Source organism: Eptesicus fuscus, chromosome 14, assembly GCF_027574615.1.
Source record: "Eptesicus fuscus isolate TK198812 chromosome 14, DD_ASM_mEF_20220401, whole genome shotgun sequence".
Classification (NCBI taxonomy): Eukaryota; Metazoa; Chordata; class Mammalia; order Chiroptera; family Vespertilionidae; genus Eptesicus; species Eptesicus fuscus.
The window spans coordinates 68,286,459-68,311,458 of record NC_072486.1 but is presented as its reverse complement, the minus strand read 5'-3'; the positions used below and the strand labels follow the sequence as shown (position 1 = coordinate 68,311,458).

Below are 25,000 nucleotides of genomic sequence, written 5' to 3'. Positions count from 1 at the left end.
GGAGAACTAAAAAACAATGTACGTATCCATAATTTCTCTCCTGAAAACAGCCTGGCTATAGCGTATCATGAGCAACCAACTCAAAAGCTGAGTGTGCTACTCACATCAGTATTAAAACGACTTATGTAGCGCTCAGGATATTTGTCATATTCCACAGGATCATATACACCATCTGTTTTCCTGACAAGGTGATGATGGCGACTTATCACCGTTCCATACACTTTCCTCAGGTCTTGCAGAGGAGAAAGAAATTAGTAAAGTGGGTGACAAATGATAAAGATTGATAGTGATAAAATATTGTAACACAGACACTGTTAAAAAACAGTAAAAAATACACACAGCCACCTTCCCCCTCTTACCTCCTGTTTGGGAAACTTCTTTTAATTCATGTGGTTCTACATATTCACAGGGCAGTTCATTGAAGATTTCTTGGGCCCCCTGTAAATAACACATGAGTAAAAATCTAAAACTCAACAGGAAAAAAGCCAACACGATGTCATGCAAAGATTCGAATTCATCTTCCCCACAATTATACAGCTCCACTTGTCCTGCCCTGCGACCAGGACTGCGACAAGGAGTACAGATGAGGTTCTTGCTCACAGCAAGCAGTGTGAACACCATGCATTTAATTTATAAGATATTCAGCATAGAAACAAGAGTATTTAGAAATGAGAGCACCATAAAGTATTTCTATTTACTTTTTGCTCCATTGCAGAAATTATTTCAAGTGGGGAAACTACCAAAAAATTAGATACCTATCTCACAGCATAATACAAATAGTGATGTCCTCTTTGTAAAATATTTTCATTAAAGAAAGATCTATTTTATAAGTTTCTTGGCGGGGGGAGTTGAGGGGAGGGAGGAGTTTGGGGGAGGTCTACAAATGCATCCTCAAAACCATCCCAGAAGGAAGAAAGTATTAATTCCAGTCTTGAATGCATCCAATTAACAAAACTCCAAGTCATCTTGAAAAATTTATAGCCTAGGGTAATGTCCAAATTTCTGGACATCTCCATGATGGAGATAAAACAGATCACCCTAAGAACAGAGCTTTACACCATTAAAAATTAGTTTTCCCTCTAAAAAGGGGGAAAAGCATTCAAAACCTCTCACAGCTTGGAATAAACTAAAAGCATAGAACATAAGTTTAGACTATGACTGCTCTTTACTATAGTAAAGGTACATACATAGGTAAGGAAAGCACCCAAAACAGAATGCCCATTTATGAAATGCTCTGAAATGCTCACAAAATGCCCACATCCTCTAGAGTTTCAGGGTGCTTTACAGAAACAAGACAGGTGGGATTTACCTTAGATACATTACCAGTCCCTGTGAACACAAATGTTAAGGGCCCTATCGACTTGGGCATCAAACCCAGAGATATTTCATAGCCAGCATCACGGACAGCTTGCACAGCCTGACTGCTGTTCCTATAGTTATGAGCCATGCCAATGTGCTGAAAGCAAGCACACAATTCAAGTTAGTCTACCACTTGAGACATTTTCCTACTCTAAAAGTGTAATATGTATTTTAAAAAATCAAATAAACATCTCACCATAAAAGGTGTGTGATGTCCCAAAGCAAGGAGCCTTAAACCCATTCCATGCAAAATGTTGATCATCCCTATTGTAGAATCAGACCAATAGAAAGACCATTAGTTGGGAGAAGTAGGACCTGTTCTCTCTGCCTGTTCTCCAACCTGCTCAGGGCAGCACCGGCCACAGCATCTCAGCTTTGAAGGAGGCCATCATCTTATCCATCCCCTCAACTTTCTGCAATCCAAGGCACTAAGCCAGCTTCATTCCCACCCTCCCTGCCACTTTCAACCCTGCTACAATGGGATGAGTGTCCCTCTTCTTCTCTACGGGTAATCGCTCCACCTTTGCTCCAGATCCCATGCTTTCCTGCCTCTTGAAGGAATCCACTCCACTCTTGAATTATTATTTTCATTATCACTGCCTATTGGTTTATTCCTATCAACATTTAAACACTCTTCCATTCCCGCCATACCAAAAAAAAAAAAAGAAAGAAAGAACAAATGAAAACAGTCACCATTGACCCCATGACCCCCATTAGCAATTTTAGTAACCTAAATAACTAAACTAAGTGGACACTTCAGATCTTGACTTACTTGTCAGAAGTATTAGGCAATAAGGAGTCCCTTTATAGGCGTCTCTTCCCTCAGTATCCCATGCCCATTCCTTTTACATCAGTGTCCTCTGCCTTTGCCTTAAAGATTAATCATCTAGCTTCAGGATTCTGTCCCGGGCCCTGTTCTCTTCAATCTCTCATTTTTTCCTTAGCTAATTTCATCCAGTCCTAAATTCCAAGTATTCTCTGTATACAGATGACACCAAATCTGGATCTCTAACACAGATATTTTATATCAAGACCTAACCATCCACTGATTTCTCAGTTTTGATGTCCCCCCAAAAAAATAAAAACTCAGCATGCCTGTAGCAAAGTCCTCAGCATCCATTCTTTTCTTCTTTATTAGAACATACTTTTCCTGTCCTACAAAATGTTCTTTTATCTTTTTTTTCCTGAAATCAACTTTTAAATGGATAATTTATACACAATAAAACACAGCAACAAATGTATCACTACATATCAAGATAAGAATATTCCCATCACCCCAGTCAGTCCTCCCCAACCCTTAGCTGAAATAACTACTGATCTATTTCTGTCTGTATAGATTAGTTCCTTCTACAGTTTCATATAAATGTATGAAGTATATATTTTTGTGTGTGTCAGCTTCACTCAGCTGAATGTTTTTGAGATCCATACATACTTTGTGTGTACAGGCAGTTTGCTTCTCTCTATTGCTGAGTTTTCCATGTTATAGATATACCACAATTTATTTATCCATTCCTGTGCTGATGGACATTTGGATTGTTTCTAGCCTATTATGAATGAAGATACTATAAATAAGTCTCTACAAGAAATAATTCATTTCCCTTAAGTGTTTATGTATGCTATTTATTTTGTACATTGATATTCAAGTTTTTTATTTCTCCTTGAGTTGGATTTAGTAATTTGTGTCTTTCAAGAATTTGTCTATTTGATTGCCACTGTCAAATTTTTTGGCCTATTTATAATATTCGCTTATCCTCTTATTGTTTGTAAGATATATAGTGTGTCCCCTCTTGGGTTCCTAATATTGGTAAATAGTGTCTTCTCTCTTTTTTTAATCAACCTAACTAAAGATTTATCAATTTTATTATTTTTTTAAAAAAGAATCAGCTTTTGATTTAATTGATGTTCTCTATTGTTTTCCTGCTTTGATTTCATTGATTTTTCTCTCTTACCTTTATTATGTCCTTTCTTCTATTTGTTTTTGGTTTAATTTCTTGTTCATTTTCTAACTTCTTAAGATGGAAGTTTAGATCATTAACTTGAGAACTTTCTTCTTTTCTAATAAAAGCATTAAATGCTGTAGATTGTCTTCTAAGCACCACTCTATCCACATCCCAAAAATTTTGGCATGCTGTTTTTAAACTTATATTCAATTAAAAATATTTTCTAATGTGTCCTGTGATTTCTTCTTGACCCTTGAATGGGTTATCCGATAATACATCGTTTCTTTTTCAAATATTTGGAAAATCTCTAGTTTTCTTTCAATTATAATTTCTAAGTCAGTTTTATTATAGAGCACATACTCCATGATTTCAAATCTTTTAAATTAATTAAGAATTGTTTTGTGGACCATCTGGGTGAATGTTCCACGTGACGTGGAAAGAATATGCATTCTGCAGTTGTTGGGAGGAGTGCTCAGTAACTGTCGCTTTTATGAGGGAGGATGGTAGTGTGTTGGCATCCTATGTCCCTACAAATTTCTGTCTACGTGTTCTGACAATAACGGACCTTCAGGTAGTCTAATCTGATACAGTTATACCACATGGTGTTTCTTGACTAAACAAGGTTCAAAGTACTAACTGAAAAATCAAGTAGAGTTTTTACCCAAACTCCAGCTTCTATCCCTTCTAGATTTCTCCTTTGTTGCTCCTGCCCTGTACCTTTTTCCTCTTTGTCCTTTTCTTCTACTCCCAAGTTCTCATCACCAAACTGACCTCTCCGTCTAGTCTTCCAACAGAACTACTGAGAAAGTCAGAGCCTATCTACAGTTGCTTTCCGTCTCCCTGCCCTCTTTTTCTTTTTAATTTTTATAATAAACATATTTTCATGGTTTACTTTGTTATTCTAGCCCCCTGATAGTCATCACCCTCAGATACACCCTCACGTTTATTTTTATTGGTGAAAATAAAAGAAAAACACACACAGTCACTCCACAGTCAAATGTAGAGCGTGGGTGATGTCAACGCCCACACACCTACCTGCCACACCGGCCCACTGTCCAAACGCCACGACCCGGATTCCTCTATGATCCACCATTTTCTCATAATCAATAAGTCGGATTTCCTGACGAAAGAATAAAAGATTTCTCAACCAGACCCACCAAGCTTAATATCAAGGAGTAAAACACATACATAAGCAAGTCAGTATTGCACATTTTTCCCTCTTATGAAATACAACTTTACTGGCCAACATAAGTTACCCTAAGGGGCACCCTGAAACACTTAGAAATATTTAGAAAATATCATGGGTCAATCATGGGTCACAAGCCAATGATAGGTTTATGATTAGAGATGAAAAAAATCGTCCTTGACCCGTGTGTGCTAAATGCCCCTTGAAGGTAGTCAATCAAATAATAGTCATTATTTCTTTTAAATTTTAGCCCAGCAGCATCTACAAATATATCTACAACCCCGTGTCTCCTCACATTCTTCCTTCTAGTTTCAAAGAAAACAAGCCCCTCTGGAGACTAAGCCCTGTGAGCTGGATCCCAGCTTTCTCCATGCCCTCCAAGACCATTATTCTTGAGCTTTTCTCTGTCCTGCATTATTCCTTTCTGCACAGCTCCTTCCCCTCAGCCATTCTAAGTGACATTCACCCAGGTCCCTTCTACCTTAAAAATAATACCACCACTCTCTCTCAAGTCTATACACTCAAATATCTTTCTTTCTCCCCCCCCCTCTCTCTCCCTCTCCCTCTCTTTCTCTCTCTTCCCCTCCCTCTCTCCCTCCCTCCTTGCTCTATCTCAGTCTCTCTTCTTCTCTCTCCTCTTTTTTTTCTCTCTCTATCCCTTCACAAGTAAGCTCCATTTAAAAAGTAGCACAGTCTGCCTGCCTTTTATTTCATTGCCTCCACTAAAACCAGCCTTCCACTTTCCTTGGGAATCTCCCCTCTCTTGGGAATGTCTAATTAACTCGTGGTTAAAAGCTACTGACATGTTGTAATTATGCAATGTTTTAAACAGTCCTTTAATATCCCTCAAATATCATATGATTTTACCAGATGCATGAATGTAAGAATGTTTACTGTTTATCCAATTCCAAGTAATTGGTTACAAACTGCTACCAAAAATCAGCCCTGCTGAGTCTGTTTCATTAATTTTCTTGTAATTAATGCAAGTTCATATAACAACAAAAATGTTTCTAAAGTACTTTTTAAAGGAATTTGTTTGCTTAAGGTGAAACATTCTTCTTATTACTTTAATTAATTCCTTTCTGAACTTGTTCTTCAGAAACACTGCAAATTCGCTGTAGCCTGGGTCTAGCATATTTCAAATTACTAAGAATGTGTTTTAGCCCAGCTGGCATAGCTCAGCGGTTGAGCATCGACCTGTGAGCCAGGAGGTCACGGTTTGATTCCAGGTCAGGGCACATACCCTGGTTGTGGGTTCGATCCCCAGTGGGGGGCTTGCAGTGGGCAGCCGAAGTAATTTTCTCTCATCACTGATGTTTCTATCTCTCTTTCCCTTTCCTTTCCTTTCTGAAATCAATAAAAAAAAATTTTTTTTAAAGAATATGTTCTATCACCTATACAAAATACTTCCACTGCTTTTACTGTTTGCAAACTCTCCTGTCCTCTGCCTAGTCTCAGGTTCTAGTCTAGTTTCTAATGCTCTAACATCCTTACCCCAGGACTGTGTAAAATTTCTAGTTGTCTCTCTATTATAACAGACCTCAGGCTTCTCCAGCTACACTCATTCCCTATGCTCATCCACTCTCGTGGCTTTACATACCATCTAGTCTCTGACAACCACAAAATGTGTGTCAGAAGGAGCTGCCCTGAGCTACAAATCCACATCCAACGGCCCACACAGCGTCTCCTCTTAAATATCTAATGGACAAATTAAACTCGACTCCCGATCCTCCATCCAAGCCTGCTCCTCTTACAATAGCATCATCTCAATTTATGGCAACTCTTTTAAAATCTTGGGAGTCATCACTGTCTCTTCTCTTTCCCTCATATTCCACATTCATTTCATCAGGGAATCCTTTGGAATCAGAACACTAAAGTATATCCAGTATTTGTCCATGCATCACAAACTCCATTGTAGCCTAGTGTCTAGACTGGTCTAGACTTACAATCCTCTTATCAGCTTTGCTCTCTCCCATTTCCACAAAGCAGAAAGAATAAGCTTCTTAGAACATCATGATTTACTCTCACCCTCCACTCAAAAAGACCAGCAGGCTTTGTGTTACTATTCTCTCTGCTTGGAAGACACCCAGATGGATAGTTTGATCCTTCATCTCCTTCAAATTTTTGCTCAATGAGGCTCTCCCTGATAATCCTATTTAAACTAGCATTGTCCCTTTCCCCCGGGCCCAACACTCCTTTTCTCCTTCTAGATTCTTTTATCTCCATTACACATATCACCAAGTGACCTATGAGAGGTCATTTATTTATCTGTCTTCTCCCACTAGAATGGAAGCTCAATGTCAGACACACGATAGGCACTCAGCAAATATTTGTGGAATGAATACTCTGTATTTTAAATAGCTGCTAGTCATTCAAATAGTATTTCTATCTTAAAAATGCTTTTCTCCCCTTTTAATGTTAATGAAGGTAAAGCTAGTCTACACTCCAGTTCTGGCACTACGGAGCTGTGCAACCTCAGGCAAGTCACTTCACCTTTCCGGGCTCCATCTGAAAAATTAGGAGGATGGATTATATGATTCCTGAGGTTCTTTTCAGCTCAAAAATTCTACTTGCTAATATCTGACCAAGTGGCCTTATAAACTGGGGATCATTTTGGAAGAACGCTTCTCTCATTCCTTCCATTTCAGAATACAAAAGGAATAAAATGTGTTTGTTTTCTCTTATAACCAAATCCAAACTCATGCCGCAGAGGAGCCTCAAGAACAGCACAGCTATTCGAGCACCAGCTCATAGATCACCTTTCCTACTGAGGTGAATAACAAGATGTATTTCCTAGATGCTAGAAAAAAATTCAAACTCTGCTTGGTAATTCAAAGTAATTTCTATGACATTTATGAGTGTTGTTTACCAATTACCTGTTTTAGAATCTCATCCAATAGGCCCATATTGGCCTCCTGGGCCTTTATTGTGTGGGAGAAGAATGCGTACGTCTTCTTGGACATTAACTTTTCCTCTGGGGGTCTTTTAACTCCCAAAATAAGACAAGCTTCAGAAATATCCTCCTGAAGAATGCCGCCAGCTTTGACATATTCCTGGGAATGCAATTTTGATTAAAAGTTATTCCCCTGAGTTGTTATATTCATGTTCTTTCATAACTAAGTATAGCGATTAAAGGAACAACCTTTTGAAGGAATACAATCTCTATGAATAAGAGCAAATAATAGAATAACTACTAATATTTTTACTTGCTGGTTAAAGATCAATCTATCATGTTTGACTTTTATAGCAAAAATTTTAGAAAATTCAGCACATACTCCTATTTTAAGAACAGTTAATAGTTTGATCATAACCACTAGCACAAGTGATTTAAATATCATTGTGAAATATATATTTTACACCAACATGCTCTGAAATATTAAATGCTAAGGACTAATTCATTACTCAGGTTCATTTTTTTAAAGGAAGACATATCTGCAACATTTACTTTTCTATGTTTAATTACTATTTATTACTGTCCTATTCTATACAGCAGACTGTGTTGGAGATGAGATTATAAGACACAAAGAAAGCCAGGTAAATCCCTCTTGTAAAGGAGTCCACAAAATACAGTAAGAAAGAAGTCAGGCCCGGCTGGCGTGGCTCAGTGGTTGAGCGTCAACCTATGAACCAGGAGATTATGGTTCAAGTCCCAGTCAGGGCACATGCCTGGGTTGCAGGCTCGATCCCAGTAGGGGACCTGCAGGAAGCAGCTGATCAATGATTTTCTCCGATCATTGATGTTTATATCTTTCTCCCTCTCCCTCTTTGAAATCAATAAAAATTTATTTAAAAAAAAAAAGAAGTCAGGAGCACAGTAAATGAGGCTGAATTCAAAATAACATTACGATCTGCAGAATCTAAGTGATTATTAGTTTAATCAATACTGAGATAATTCCCAGGTGAGATGATAAAGGAAGTAGAAAATTTTAAACTAATCTAAAAGGTTGGGTAGGATTCAGAAAGGATATATGCACCACTATGTTCATAGCAGCACAATTTACAATAGCTAAGATTTGGAAACAGCCTAGGTGACCATCAGCAGATGACTGGATCAGAAAACTGTGGTACATCTACACAATGGAATACTATGCTGCCATAAAAAGAAGGAATTCTCATCATTTGCAGCAACCTGGATGGAATTGGAGAACATTATGCTAAGTGAAATAAGCCAGTCAATGAAAGAAAAATACCACATGATCTCACTCATTTATGGATAGTAAAGAACATTATAAAGTGATGAACAAAAAGATAGATACAGAGACAGTAAAGCATCAAACAGACTTTCAAATTACAGGGGGAAAGTTAGGGAGAGGTGGGGGAGTTATGTAATCAAACGAAGGACTTGTATGCATGCATATAGGCATAAACAATGGACGCAAAACTCTGGGGGCTGAGGGCATGTATGGGTGTGGGGTGGGGGAGGTAATGGTAAGATATGTACACATATAATACCTCAATAAAAAAAATAAAAAATTAAAAGGTTGGGTAGGATTTGAAGAGGTGGCAATATCAGTAAGAGGCTTTAAAGGAATAGATATAAATATGGAGGCAGGAAAGTAAAGATGTTTAGGGCATAAAGAGTAAATCAATTTGGAAAAGTAGACTATTATCATCATGGTAAAGATGCCCTTTATTGTATAAAATCATCATCAACATTTATTAATAAGTTACTATGTGTTTTGCCAAGTTCTTTGCATGGGTCATTCTATTTAATTCTCATAAAACTCCATGAGGTAGGTACAATTATCATCCCCATTTTATCAATGGGAAACCTGAGACTTGAACACGTAACTGAGATTGGACAGCTGGTAATGGAGGCAATAGACAGTCATTTCAGAATTTTAAATAAGGTGTAGCATGGTCGAAGCAGAATTAAAAGAGCATCAAAGGTGGCTACTGAATAAAATGAAGATAAATCCACTTAGCAATCTACTTCAAAAGAAAGTAAAAATGGATAGAAGAGATAGTACAAGAATGAACTATGGTTCATACCTAGTTTCTTTGAAAATAGTCTATTTGCCCAGTGATAGCAGACTGGTTAAAGAAATCACAACAAACCATGGAGTAAGCACAACGGAGTAATTCCTATACCACCATGAACTAACCTGGAGGATTTCCAGGATATGTTGATGACTAAACAAAGCAAGGTGCAAGAGTGTATATATAGTACACAACCTTCTGTATAAGAGTGAAGGGGACATAAGAACATGTACACACACACTCACATGCTTATTTTTGAAAAAAGAAACATAGAAATGATAGGTCAGAAACTAATGAAAATAGCAGCCTATAGGTTAGCTGAGAATAGATGTCAGAAGATTAAGATCACAGCAAGACCTCTCTGAATTACCACTCTTTTACATAGTTTTAATCTTTGAAACTCATAAATGTTTAAGTTATTTGAAAAATAGAATTAAATCAAAAGGATATAAAAGCAAACATAAAATGTAATAAAATTAATCCAACTGGATATCACATTGACATTGTAACCATAAAGAAAAAATAATCCAAGTAACTTTTAAACATAACATTCCGAATATTCCTTGTGAGATCTATTATGAAGAAAAGAGTCAAAGAAATATTAAAGTCCATTTAATATTTTTGAGATCTGATTAGCATACAATATTACATTAGTTTCAAGTATACAACATAATTACTCAATATTTATATATATTGTGAAATGATCACCATACTAAGTCTAGTTAACATCTGTCCACAGACATAGTTACAGAATTTTTTTATTGTGATGAGAACTATAAAAGTCTATTCTCTTAGCATTAGCAGATTTATTATTAACTGTAATATTTGCATTGTGATTCCAAAATTATTTTATGTGTATTTTGGGGTAGAGCAAAAATGTGCATTCATGTCATAAGAAATTAAAATTTTCACTGCTAGAGAAACAAATGCAAATATGAAATTTTGAAGGTAAGAAATACCTGCAATGTTAAATTTATTTGGAAATATCAGTATTAGCTCATGATTAAATTATATACAATTAATATAGACATTTATTACATACAATTAATTATATATATAATTTCTGTGTGTGTGTGTGTGTGTGTGTGTGTGTGTGTGTGTGTGTGTGTCTTTCTTTGCTCTGTCACTGAAAGGGCTAAGAGCAACAATATCTCAGTAACATAAGCACACCTAACATCAGATACCAGATCTCAGTTTCTATAAACTAAAAAAATCAGGATTCCCTGAGGTAATGGCTGATCCCAGCTGTGGGGCAGAAAAAACACAAAGTGAGGCTAGGACCATTTGCTGTTTAAGGCAACCAGAAAGTTCAGAGATAAAAGGATTCATGTACAAATGACATAGGAGCACCGTTGAGGGGATTCTTGCTATCTCAAATTTGGGATCACTAGGACATCATATACCCACAGTGATACTCAAAAGAGCAAGAGAGAAACTAAGGTCAATCTCTTTTCTACAGAAGAATATCAGGAAATAGAAGAGTGATAAAATCAGAAAATCATCTTCTTTTTTTTTTTTTTTATAAGCCTCCATGTAAAAATTGATTCAGGCAAAAATTACCAATGTATGCTAACATCATTAGTTGAAAGGCTGTTGAGAAACAGGAAATTCACAGGTCTCAAAACAGCATCCCACAGATGACTCAGTAAGTACAAAGGGAGAAAGGTATTTTTGCAATGGAGAGATCTGCTAGCAAAGTGATCATGAATTTTCTCATCGTGTGATGACTGATTTTTTGTGCGTGTCAAATGTGATATAATGGGGGGAAAAACATGTATCACTTATGGAATATTTATATATAACTTGAATTATAATGAGGCAAAAAGCAAACGAGTTACACCCAAAAATGGAACATTCTACAAGTCACCTGGCCTGGACTCTTCAAAAAGAGTCAATATCATTGAAACAAACAAAAATCAAAAGGGCGAAGGATGTGCTGTTTTAGATTAAAAGAACTAAAGAGACATAGCAATAAATGAAAGAAACTTTAAGCCTCAGTTGAAATAAAAGACATTTGGGACAATGGGGGATCTGAAATGAACTATGTGAGATAATACTATGGAATAATTAATTTCTTAGGTGTGAAAATGATACGATGACTTTGCAGGAAAATGATACTGAAATGCATACTGAGCATTTAGTAGTAAAGTGTCATCATGTGTGCCACATACTTTCAAATATTTCAGGGGAAAAAAGCATATGCCTATCTTTAAAATGAAAATAAGAGTAAAACCTATATCACAAGATTATTGTGAAGAGAATGATGAATGTAAAGAGCATCACACTATGGCTGGAAAGGCAAATTCTCATGAACAAAGTCTACTACTCAATGAAGCATATAGACCAATGGAACAGACAAAGGAGGCAAAAACATACAATGGGATAATGCTGGAAAATTGCACAGATATGTGCAAAAAAAAAATGAAACTAAACCACCTCCTTACACCATACACAAGAATAAACTCAAAATGGATCAAAAACTTCAATGTAAGACTCACAACCAAAATCCTAGAAGAAAATATAGGCAGTAAAATCTTGGACATTTCTCATAGCAACATTTTTTCTGATATATCTCATTGGGCAAGGGAAAAGAAAAAATAAACAAAAGAGATTACATCAAAAGAAAAAAATGAACAAAAGAGATTACATCAAACTAAAAAAAGTTTTTGTGCAGCAAAGGAAACCATCAACAAAATGAAAAGACAACCCACTGAATGAGAGAACATATTCGCCAATGAGACATCTGATAAGGGGTTAACATCTAAAAATTATAAAAAACTTATATAACTCAACACCAAAAAACAACAACAAAAACAATTCAGTAAAAAATTGGCAAAGGATCTGAATACACTTCTCCAAAGAGGATATATAGCTATACAGATGGTAAGAGACATATGAAAAAATGCTCAATGTCACTAATCATCAGAGAGATGCAAATTAAAACTATAATGAGGTATCACCTCTCACCTGTCAGAATGGCTATCTACACTAATAAAAGAGAAAGATGCAAATTGACCATCCCTCTGCTACGCCCACCAGCCAATCAGAGCAAGTATACAAATTAACCCAACAAAGATGGCAGGTTAATTTGCATACGCAGGTGTGGAGAGAAGACTGAAGACAGCATAGAAGTAAGCCAAGCGCTGCAGAAGGGAGCAAAGCCGCAGAGAAGGGAGGGAGCCGAGGCATCAAAGATGGGAGGGAGCTGAGGCAGTGGAGAAGTGAGCAGGCTGCGCTCCCTTCTCTGTTTTGCTCTGGCAGCCGGAAGCCCTATTCTTGCAGGAATAGTCCTGAGGAAGCCCTATTCTTGCAGGAATCTTCCTGCAATGGGCCTCTAGTCATCAATAAATCAACAAACAAGCGCTAGTGATGATGTGGAGAAAAGGGAACCGTCCTGCACTGTTGGTGGGAATGCAGACTTGTACAGCCACTGTGGAGAACAGTATAAAGTTTCCTCAAAAAATTGAAAATGGAACTCCCATTTGACAGTGATTCAAGTTGAATCACTGTCATATGGGAGTTCCATTTTCAATATAAATGGAACTTTTTATATTGAATATTTTATATAAATATTCCATAAGTGATACATGTTTTTTCCCATTGTATCACATCAGACACACACACAAATGGGAATATATCTGAAGAAACCTGATTCAAACGAATATATGCACCCCTATGTTCACTGCAGTGTTGTTTACAATTACCAAGATTTGGAAGCAGCCCAAGTGCCCATCAGTAGATGAGTGGATAAAAAAGCTGTGGTACATTTACACCATGGAACACTACTAGGCTGTAAAAAAGAAGGAAATCTTACCTTTGGGGACAGCATGGATGGAGCTGGAGAATATTATGCTAAGTGAGTAAGCCAGTCAGAGAAAGACAAATAGCACATGATTTCATTTATATGTGGAATCTAATGAACAAAATAAACTGACAAACAAAATGGAAACAGACTCATAGATGCAGAGAACAGACTGACAGCTGTCAGAAAGGAGTGGGTTGGCAGGCTGGGTGAAAAGGTGAAGGGATTAAACAAAACCAAAATCCATAGACACAGACAACAGTATGGTAATTACCAGAAGGAAAAGGGGGGGGGGTTGGTGGGGGAGGCAGAAGAGAGTAAATGGTGACAAAAGGAGACATGCCTTTGGTCGGTGAACAGACAATACAACATACAGATGATGAAATGCAGAACTGTACACCTGAGACCTATATAATTTTATTAATCAATTTCACCCCAATAAATTCAATTAAAACATTTTAAAAACCTGGAAAAAAAATAGAAAGGTCAAAAATGTTTTTAAAAATTAAAGTAATCCCTTTACCCCTCAGCTGGAGAAAGCATGAAATGGGATGAAAAGAATATTTATTGGTTGAATTCCGGACTCAGGTAAGGATGCTAACTAGCCATCTCATGATAACCAAAGTAAAGAAATATTGCCATGTGGTTGTTCAAGTGACACGAGCCACATTTTCTTGTCACCCGGGTGCTCCCTCATTTCCACTGACAGGGTCCTTTTACTCTCACAGATTTAAAACATTGGCAATACTTACCTCATCGTGAATGGCTCGCCGATTGGAGGGCTGGATTAAGACCTTGTATCCCAGGTTGGTGATGCCTTTGATGTGCCGGGGAGCCAGCGGCGCCCTCCGCTCCCAGGCGTTCACATCCTCCCGCCGCAGGGCCATCACAGGCTTGTGGTGAAGGCCCCGGCGGAGGCTGAGCCCCAGCCGGCCCAGCCGGGTGCTACACGTGCGCAGCATCTTGAAGCCTGGTGACTGCAAAGACATCATGAGAGCGCGGGACAAGAGGCAGGCGGGCTCACAGGTCAGTTCTGGTCTCCTAAGAAATCTGCTGTAAAGGCCAACCAGCTCAGATGGTAGCAGATAGAGGATAGAGCCAACAGGAGGGGAAACCTGGACGGTATAGTGTTCCTTCACCCAGACAAGCGCAAATTGCCACAAACGACGTTACTTCTTTCCAAAACTAAAAAAAGTACAGAGCGCCCTGGCCAGGTGGCTCAGTTGGTTGGAAGGTCGTCCGTGCACCAGAAGGTTTCGGGTTTGATCCCCCATCAGGGCACATACCTAGGTTGCAGGTTCCATCCCACATCCGGGTGTGTACAGGAGGCAACCAACTGATGCTTCTCACTCACGTTTTGCTCTCTCTCTTGCTCTGTTTCTCAAAATCAATAAAAACATATTCTTGGGTGAGGATTTAAAAAAAAAAACAAGTACAGAGCAACTTATGGGACAGTAACCCATATCTGGGAAGCTGAAGTCGATGTTTAAGTATATGTTTTTATCAAACAGCTATTCAGCACAAATGTTTTAAGCAAGTTAACCTGCAGTGCAAAATATAGGAAGATAATGGATGTCAATTTTGAGAGCATGAAGTTTGGAATTCTTTGATCATGTACAAGATTCTTAGCTCCAACGTGTTTCGAGTTTCATCTCTGACCGTTTTCTACACGTGCTGCTCAGTGTTGGGCCGCCTGTTCCTGTGTGAACTGCTTTTCCCTTTCACTGGTCGGTGATGAGATATGCACAGAAATAGAAAGTCAGCACTTAGAGACCTTTGTATCACATGATCACTTTTCTAGTAATTCGCTGTTACTGAATTTTATAAAAGTCTTGGTCCCGGGCAGGTTGGAAATTTAAGAAAACAAAACAAACACACCTGTTCGTCCACCGCACGTGTTAAGAGTTTTAAGGAGCAGAGCCCTGAACGCAACCCCCGCCTCCAGCGGGGACGCCCAGCCTCAGCCTCACTGGCCTTTTGTTGCTCTAAACATGCTGTTCCCTTTCCCAGGGTTTCCTTTCCAGAACGACCCTCCTCTCATATTAAACCTGGGCCTGTCTCAACCAGCTTTCTAGCTGTTATTCCAGACGGCAACATTCCACTCACTGATTCAATCCTGAAATGTTTACAAGAGGCTCACTATAAAGTTTACATGAAGTTTTAGAGCATAAATATCAAACAGTATTCTGTCCCTCTTCATATGGCCAAATACATTTGGTAGTCAAATGTCATTTCAGATGATAATTTGCTGGATCATTTGGATGCTAATGTTTAGGTTTTTATGTTTAAGGTTGGCATCAAAATATAGGGACTATGGGCCTAGCGGGTTTGGCTCAGTGGATAGAGCATCAGCCTGCGGACTGAAAGGTCCCAGGTTCGATTCTGGTCCAGGGCACATGCGGACTTGATTCCCCAGTAGGGGGCAGGCAGGAGGCAGCTGATCAATGATTCTCATCACTGATGTTTCTATCTCTCCCTTCCTTTCTGAAATCAATATATATATATATATATATATATATATATATATATATATATATTACATGATTTCACACCTCCCAGAAATGTTCTACCAATTACTACTAGCATTTAACCAAATTGGTACAGAATACATTACTGTTACATCAGACTGCAACTAAATCAGACCCACCACGCTGATGGGGAATGTTTATCCAAACCTGGGGGCATACAAATACTTGCCACCCGAGAAAGCAACTCACAGCACCACAGACCACAGAGCAGAGGGACCAGCAAGGAGCCCCTCTAAGAAGGCTTTGGGAAGGAGAGGGCATGGACAGCAAGGGCTGCACGCAGCAAGTGAGCACGCAGATGGCCAGGGCCCACATCGACGATCAGCATCTCAGGAAAAGACTGCTGTGTACCCTCTCTAAATTGTGGGTTATTTAACATACTTTTGTTTTTAAAAGAGACAACACTGAGGCCAAACCCAAGCCAAAGCACATAGCAGTTATTCTCTCCCAAGACAGAGGGAAAAACGGCAGCAGCCCATGAAACTTAAATCCCTCTGTTCTCCAATAAAACCCACTCCCAAGACACGCGATTCTTTTGAACACACAGGTAAGCCGAGAAATGGCCCCATCGTCCCAGCAGGAGCTGTACTTCATAGTCCATAGGTGGTGGAGGGACGCCACATCCTCTGTTCTCTGCAGCAATTCTTGGTGTTAACGTGAGGGAACACTTTCAGATCATATAGCCTCTCTCTCCCCTCAACCTGATTCATAACCACAGCCACCGCTCCCTTGGGGACCATCCCTCTTCCTCCTCCCTCCTCCATCTGGGGTGGAGGAGCGCGATGTGGTAGGAGAGACACAGACACACGTATGTAATAGGCACATAGACATTGGCAAAGGCAGGCTTTCCACGGGGGACAGGAACAGAAAGCAGCAGCGAGGGAGCCTCTGCAGTTTATTTGGGAAGCTGCTTTCACTTTCCCTTTTTGTAGGCACGTCTCAAATCACAAGTCCCGTAACTTTGTTTTCAAACAAATGTTAATCATGGATATCACTGACTCCACATAATATGCCAAGCACCTTACAGATATTATTTTATTTTCTCCTTGCAAACAGTCTTATTAAGTAGACACTATAGTTACCCCATTTTACAGGTGAAGAAACTGACTGGGAACTGACGCTTTGAAGAAGAAGCAGGATTCCTGTTACTATTTAACACTCGGGATTTTCTCTTCTTTGCTGAAGCCTGCAGATCCACACCATGTAGATCTGACACAGGTTGTTCCTGCTGCCAGCTTATTTCAGAAATCGATCAGGTCCATATGGCATCGGCTTTATCAGTTTTAGAGAATGATCAATTCTGCCCCAAGCATGGGCTGCCTCTATCCACCCCTTTCCCACGTGCCACCAAAAACCCTCCCTGCGTCCCTGCCAAGAAAAAGTCCAGTTCTCTGGGAGCTTAGGAAAACATGAATGCCAGTATCACTGCATTACTAACTGCTTGAACTGGAAACTTGATCTCAGCCTAGAACTTTCCGGGCCCACCATTCCTTTCACTGTAAGGTTATCCTGAACTATCTCACAGTGAAGATTTCTCCATTGCTTTTAGGTGAGGCATGACAGGTGTCTGGTATTTCCTGGAAATGCCCAGGTTGGCTGTTCTGGGTGTCCCTATCCTGGAATTTGTGTGTTTTTCCGAGGAGATCAGGAAATAAACAACATGTGTATTTCTGGCAATGCCTCCAGTGAGACAAAGCAGGAAGGCTTTGGCTTACCACGGGCGCTGGCCAGGTCACTTCACGGTGGCAGGTGCTAAAAACGGCCTGTAGCATGAGCAAAGAGGATGTGGAAGAGCAAGAGGAGAAGAAAAAGAAAGATCTGGGGAGAATAAGGAGGAGCAAGAGGAGAAGAGGACTGGGGAGGGGAGGGGGGGGGGCAGGGGGGAGGGGGGAGAGAAGTGTCACCCAGTCAGGGGAGGAGAACAAGGCCCTTCCCCTGACAATTGCTAAAGTCTTCCCTTCAACACAGGAAGAGCTAATGTTTCAACAGCATAAAAATGAAATTTAAAAGATTCTATCCCATGTTTTTGTAAAACAAGAAGAGCACTAAGGTACACATTTTACTTCCCTAGAATTGATCGGGAATTTGAAATAACTCTGGAAGTCGTGGGAGTACTCTACTGAACTAAGTGCTCAGACATGCACAGAGACAGGGGACAATCAGTGGATGGGCTCTAGCAATAGGATATAGTATGTGATATCGCAGTACCTCTCTTTCCATCTCTCAATGGGGGAAGACTTAAGAATTTCTTTCAACTCACAAATTATCGATCTTTGCAATGTACACATGAGAATCAGGGGAAGAAGGAGAACATGCTTAAATGTTCTTTGTATTTTCTATCCTTTTCGAGAGACATGAAAAGGAAAATGGTGATTAAAAATAGAAACAGAGGGGACCTTTCTCACTCCCCATGTGGGAGTCCGTTCTGTGGGACTCTTTCCCCCTCCCCACATGGGAGTCCGTACTTGTTCTTCAATAAAACTCCACCTTTGAAAAAAAATAGAAATAGATAGATAGATAGATAGAGCGTGGCACTCCATACATATCCCACAATTCTCTTTCAGTGACCATGATATAAACTATGGTGATTAAGTATATCATCACCCCAAATCACATGAAGGAAACAAAGAAAATTTTGTGAGGTGTACTGGTATTTATAAAAGATTCTACCTGAGGAAAAGCCAAGTTCACAGGCAGAGGAACTGATAAGTATTTGGGAAGGTCCTTTCAAATGATGAGCAGATTGGTCTTTGTACAATTACATATATTAATATAGTAGTACCTGATCATTTGTATATTTAAATAAAAATATAATAAAAGCCCAAAATTTTCTTGATGGAGTTAGATTTTTCCCATTGATTATAGGTGTTTTGATTTTTTTCTTTAATTCAAAAAAATCTGGTGGGTCCCTAAGGTGTGCATAGCATGATGTTAGGTACTTCTAAAGAAGCAGAAATCCTATTTCTGCTCATTATCATGGAATCCCAGGGTGGGACAATTTCATTTAATTAAATGGCCCTCATTAAAATCTGATGGTGAGCCGAAGCCGGTTTTGCTCAGTGGATAGAGCGTCGGCCTGCGGACTCAAGGGTCCCAGGTTCGATTCCGGTCAAGGGCATGTACCTTGGTTGCGGGCACATCCCCAGTAGGAGGTGTGCAAAAGGCAGCTGATCGATGCTTCTCTCTCATCGATGTTTCTAACTCTCTATCCCTCTCTCTTCCTCTCTGTAAAAAATCAATAAAAAATATATTAAAAAAAAAATCTGATGGTGAGCCCTGGCTGGTGTGGCTCAATTGGTTGGAGCATCGTCCTGTACACTAAAAGGTGGCGGGTTCAATTCCCGGTCGGGGCACATGTGGGACGCAGCTCATTGATGTTTATCATCTCTCTCTTCCTCCATCTCTCTCTCTCTCTCTCTCTCTCTCTCTCTCTCTCTCTCTCTCTCTCTCAAATGAATTTCTAAAAAATTTTAAAAATCTGATGGTGAAGTATCAATTACTGATTCTAACTGGCAAATTATCAATTACTGATTCTAACTGAATATTAGAGTCAGAATGACCCTGAAGGTAGTGAGCCCCATAAAAATCAGGAATTTTCTGTGGTTTATAAAAATCATTTTCCAAGTATCTATGGATGAATCACAATAAAAACTGTCTACTGTTCTGGTAGGCATAACTTTTAAATGTCACTGGATTAACCATTTGTACGCCATGAGCATCTATAGATGCAAGCAGCGGACCTTTTTTAATTAAATTCAATATATCGTGGCAGTTAACTGGTTAAGTTATATCTATCTGCTACTGTTTAGGTAGTACTTATGCCATATAACATTGTACTTGATTTGTGCTGATTTTCATGAGTAAGAGTGGTAGGTAGTTTAAGAGAGCTGAGGTCTACATAGAGCTTTTTATTCTTTCATCTAATAGTAAAAAATCCTTTAAGTCTCTTCAATCCTTTTCATAGCATCAACCTAACCAGTAAACTTTTTAAACTCACCAACCACCCACCTAAACCAGAACAATTTGTGATCTAAATACAAGAACTTAAGTACAAAAAGGGCCTCCTAATGTCTGTTCTTTCCAGTGGGACATGTATAAAGGATTACAAATTCCTAATTAAGAAATGAAGTCCAAATCTCCCATCTCTAGCCCCAGTAGTCAGAGATGTGCTCTTTGTCCTTATGTTTTAGATTTTTAAAATAATGCCTCTAGACTATAATTCAATAACTCAAACTAAAACTAAATCACACGGAGAGATTTCTCAATGCCAATTATTTGTTGTACCAATCAGGCACACATCTTGATTAAATATTGAGAGACTAACGAATGGAGTAGCCTTGAGTTGAACAAAATAAGGAAATGGATGAGAAATGAAAATGTTTTATACCTACCCTTCCACGTCACTCAAAAACCACAAGTGTCTTTTAAAAACCATGGTTTGCCAGGAAGCCCTGGTACTGTAGCTAAGGGAAGGCAGCTCCATGACCGTGCGCCTTGGCCCACACTACACAGTATGTGGTATTCTGACCTTAATAATCCTGGAGAGGTCCAAAAAAGTTACAAATTAACAGAACACCTGATGATGGCCTAGAACTAACTCAAATACCTTCCAAGCCCAAGGCTTGCTAGAACTAGGCTTGGGCATGCAGTAACACCGTCCTCCCTCCATACCTGTACTTCCTGTTGCACGGGTACATCCTTTAACGCTTCCACATTAAACTCCTTATAGTTGGCCAGAAATTTAAAAACAAACAAAAAAGTAGATTTGGGTGGGTGGACTCTATTAATATTAACTGACCTGGTCTAAGAATACTCATAAGTTCTCAAGCCCATGAACTAGGCATAGTTATCCCAGGATATGAGATGCAAGATTCTCTGGTGTCTAGCCCACAGATTTTGTTTCACTGACATGGAATGCAAAGTTCGTTCTGAATTGGAGACTCATCCAAAATGTCTCTCCGCTTATTTGTCTGTCTCTTTGCTAAACTGTAAATGCTCCGAGGGAATAAACGGTGTTTTATTCATCTTTTGTTACTGCTGCATAGGAGAACTCAAATGTTTTAAGGAAAAAAAATGAATGAATCAGTGACCAAGTTTAAGTGAACATCATAAAGACCTATGCAGCAGAGAAAACAAAATAGACACACCAGATAGGGACTCATATTCCCCTCCCAACCCCACTCCCAGCCACAACATTCAACAACAACAAAAAAAGCTATTCTCTGCCAAGGTCTTATAGACCAATAAATGTTATGAAATGCAATAGAATATGGTAGGAAAATACACACCTGGGAGCCGAAACTAATAGCTAGTTGTGGGTTCCTTCTCTTGACCTCAGTTTCCTCTTCCAGACCAGACACTGCCTTACATGCTGCAAACACTCCGTAAATGCTAACAAACGAAGTCTCGAAGCCTGCCCGCTCCTCAAAGATGAGCACAGCGAAGCCACCAGCAGAAGACACTACCTTCCTCTCCTCTTTGTCAGACTTGTAGGCGAGCATGTCAAACTCGCCCCAGGCGGCCCACAACGAATATTTTTGCAGCCCAGCCAATATAACGGTATGTAAGAAACGTTTTAATAAAAATTTCGTAACTTAATTTTTACAATATCCTGTTATACATTATTATTAATAATGAACTACAAAGTTTGCTAATGACTGATTACTATAATCGTGTTGCATTCATTTCCCTTACACGCCATACACGCAGGCGCACCATTTCTCTCCACTAATACTAGCACAAACATTTTAGCAGCCGACTACCATGTCATTAATCTCGTACTGACTTCTTTGGTGTGCGCAACAGGAAATATTTTGCTTTCGGAGAACAAGAAAAGTAGGTTTATTTGTGTTACGCTTATTAATTTGTGCAGTTATTCGGTGTCTGGTAAGTTCATATTCAAGAAAAAATATTAATTTTTATTAAAATGTTCTATTATTTTATGTTAACGATGACTCATTTATTTCAGCCCTTTGTATTCAGCACATCTATCAAAATAAACCTATGTTTCTATGAAAATTGAAACTTTTGTTTTTTTGCGGCCCACATAAACTTAAACCTTGTTTATTTGGCCCGTGTTAGCCTTTGAGTTTGACATGCTTGTTGTAAGGCCTTCACAATGGCATCATGCTGACTCCCTCCCAGTCTTACATCCAAAACAGAAGCCCGTTTAGGCATGGGCATTCAGGATAAATAACTTACCATTTTGATGCTGCATTTCATCAAATTTAAGACTTTTTATTTTTTCACATTTTAGCATCCCTGAAATAGGAATGCATCTTAAATGATTTCATCTGAGATTAACGTGGTGATAATGTTGTTGGTTATTTCCCATTCAAAATGCACAGTGTTTCTGTGATCCCATGAATTTCAGGAATTTGTTGTGGCCTCACCAAGGAAATTTGCCACTATTTATAGTTTTATTTCTATAAAAAAACACTAAAGAATATTTGCAAAAAATGAAAACCTTTTTGTTAAATGGACACTACCTACACTCGAAAGACCACTTCCAAACTCCCACGCCACACTTGGTTAAGGCTTAAATAAAGGTTTAAAGTTCGTTAGGGGGGAAATTTTCAGTTGTAAATAATTCAAATTAAAGTGCCGATGATGCTGCCACCAATAACAAATGAGACTGATAACAAAGACGAATTTCTGGAGAGTGGGAGGGTGACTTAGTTACGTTGGTTTAAACCTCGGTCCTCCTAACTCCCTTTGCAGGAAAGCCACCGGTTTACATTACCAGGTCAGGAAGCCCTGGGTTCACTAGTCTTTATGGGGAAAAGGCGGGAAAGGAAATGCAAGTGGCAAAATCAAAATACACACACACACACACACACACACACACACACACACACATAGGCAATAACACGTCCACACAAAGCGCTATGAGTGATTTCATTTTTTAAATAAAGTATGTGAAAGCCACTGCCCGGGTCAGCGGCCTGTGTACAGCTAGCTACACCTGCCTAATCACAGCTACATCTTCGCCCCATTCCGATACCTGATGACCCACAATTCCCAAACATGTTCATCGCTGTTCAGGTTACTGGACTCGCTCTCCTTCCCCCTCTCCAGGCCCCCACCCCACTTCCACTGCCCTGAAATCGGTGCCTGAAAAGCACCTCTCTTCTGGAAGTTGTGAGGACACTGGGGCCCTCTTGGATCAAGCAGGGCAGGCAAACTAACAGCTTCTACCCGCACCCACTCGCCGGGGAGCTCCTCACTGGCCCACACAGACCCTGCAGGTCTCGGGGGGGCTGGGTGGGGGGGGGGGCGGGGGTCCATGTCAAAGCCAGCCCGAGATGGACGGCGTGAGAAGTTTGTGATCAGAGTTGGGCTAAGCAGGCCCGAACTGGAAAACCGCTGCACAGAAAGACGGCGGCGGGGGTGGGGGTTGCCCCCCACCATCTCCATCAACCACCCGCCGCAGCCAGCCCATCTGAATAAGCACTCAGTCCAAGGATCAACAGAGAGTCGGCTTCCACACCAATCCTCTACTCCCCGGCAGCCCCACCCCCTTCCGCCGCCAGAAGAGAAATCTGAATTGCATCCCTCCCCCTTCTATTCAGCAAGATCGGAGCTGCGCCAGCGGCCCCCCTGGCCGGGCTGAAGCCTTAGTCCCCCCTCTCCCAGCGGGCGGCGCAGGAGCGGGACGCAGAGCTCCGCCCGGGCTCCCGGCCGCACCCGCGTCCCGCCGGCGCCCTCCCAGCGCATCCCGTCGGCGGAGCCCGCCGCACCCCTCCTCACCTCGTCCTCCCGGGCGCTGACCGGTCCCCGCCGCCTCCCAGCTCCCGGTCCCGGCAGGGTAGGCCCCGAAGTCCGAGCAACAATTGGGATGCGAGCCGGGAGGAGGAGGTGTTTGCTCAACTTCTGAGGACGTCATGCCTCCTCCCCCCGCGGCCAATCAGCGGCCACCCTGAGGGAACAACCTTCTCCTCCGCCAATCGGCGGCGCTCCCAGGTGCTGGGTCATGCCCGCCCCCGCTCCTCCCCGACAGTCCGCCGCCTTTTAGATCGCTGACCTGCGTCCTGCGCTGGGCCATCAGGTCCTCTCAGGACAGTTATTGACCAAGTTCATAACTGTCCGCAGCAGAGGACAGGCAGGGACGGGGAAGGACGAAAATAGCCTGGGCCACACACGCTACAGAGATGCGTGTATTTCCTGGAAAAAGTTGTGAGCTCATGTCCTTTGCGTTTGTTCAGGAATATACTTTTTTTCAAAGCGTGTTCACAGCAAGCCTCTGAAGGCAGGTAACAGTTCCTAGAACAGTTTTTGAGCCCAGCAATCTGAGACTGAAAAAAATTAGTATATCCATGTCCAATGATTCTTGTGAATCATGCGTATCTGACAAAGCCCAGTGTTCTTTAAAAGTCCTAAGTGGCCCCAGAGGAACTGGGGGAAATGCATTTCATCAACACTAGCCTCAGCACTAGAGGCTGAGGAACGCCCGAAGCCCATCCCTGGTCCTGCTAAGGAGTCAATGTCCAGAAGGTACTCTTCCCTCCTGTTTTTATAACTTTCTCCAACACTCACCCTTTTCTCATACCTGCCACAGAGGTGTGAAACTATCAAACTCTCATGTCAATAATCTAGAGCCTAGAATATTCTTATAAACTCCTCTCACACCTCTAATTGCAGGGTAGATTAGAATCTTCTCTGGAAGTAGGAATTTTCCTCTGTATCTTTAGCTTCACATATCCAAAGTGATCTTCCTGATGACCGCCTCGCCCCCCGCACCCCACCCCCCACCCCCCGCTTAAGCCTTCTCTTCTTGCTCTGTTTCCCAGCTTGGATCTTAATTTCGCCAACTTCCTAATCAGCACCTCGCCAGACCTGAAATCCCAAGTTTGCTTTAGTTCTTCCTCTGGCCTGTCAACCTTAACCTGTCCTTTCAAATCCCTCTACTATCACCCTCATTCAAACCCCTTTGTACACTACCTGGACTGTATTCCCTTAAGCACACAACTCTGACCATCTCATTGGCCTGAGCAAAAAGCCTCTGGGCTTCTCAGTAACCCTAGAACGCGGCCGAAAGTCCTTCCCACAATGTTGCTTCATGGGGTCATTGTGAGGATAAAATGAAATGATGGCCAAAGTGTTCTGCCAAGTGTCTATATAAAGAAAGTGGTGATTATCATTTACTTTTCTGTGTTGTCCACCTACCTGTAATTCTCATCGACAAAAGTGTCCGCCTCTCTGAAAC

The 25,000-nt window shown here is 40.5% G+C and overlaps 1 protein-coding gene across 2 annotated transcripts in view; it reads right to left on the bottom strand.

Annotated features, from left to right (window-relative positions):
• AASS (aminoadipate-semialdehyde synthase) overlaps positions 1-23,609 on the bottom strand; it is a 71,718-nt gene extending 48,109 nt beyond the window's left edge. The window contains exons 1-8 of one of the 2 annotated variants that reach the window (XM_008157590.3): positions 23,545-23,609; positions 14,020-14,244; positions 7,362-7,538; positions 4,335-4,419; positions 1,556-1,623; positions 1,310-1,456; positions 360-438; positions 105-232 (exon numbers count right to left, since the gene is read on the bottom strand). In XM_008157590.3, the coding sequence (XP_008155812.1) occupies positions 105-232; positions 360-438; positions 1,310-1,456; positions 1,556-1,623; positions 4,335-4,419; positions 7,362-7,538; positions 14,020-14,229 (894 nt within the window). In that variant the 5' untranslated portion in view covers positions 14,230-14,244; positions 23,545-23,609. Of the gene's footprint in view, positions 1-104; positions 233-359; positions 439-1,309; positions 1,457-1,555; positions 1,624-4,334; positions 4,420-7,361; positions 7,539-14,019; positions 14,260-23,544 lie in introns of those variants that run through there. The other variant, XM_054726332.1, reaches the window with a different exon arrangement.
• Between the last annotated feature and the right edge of the window lie 1,391 nt (positions 23,610-25,000).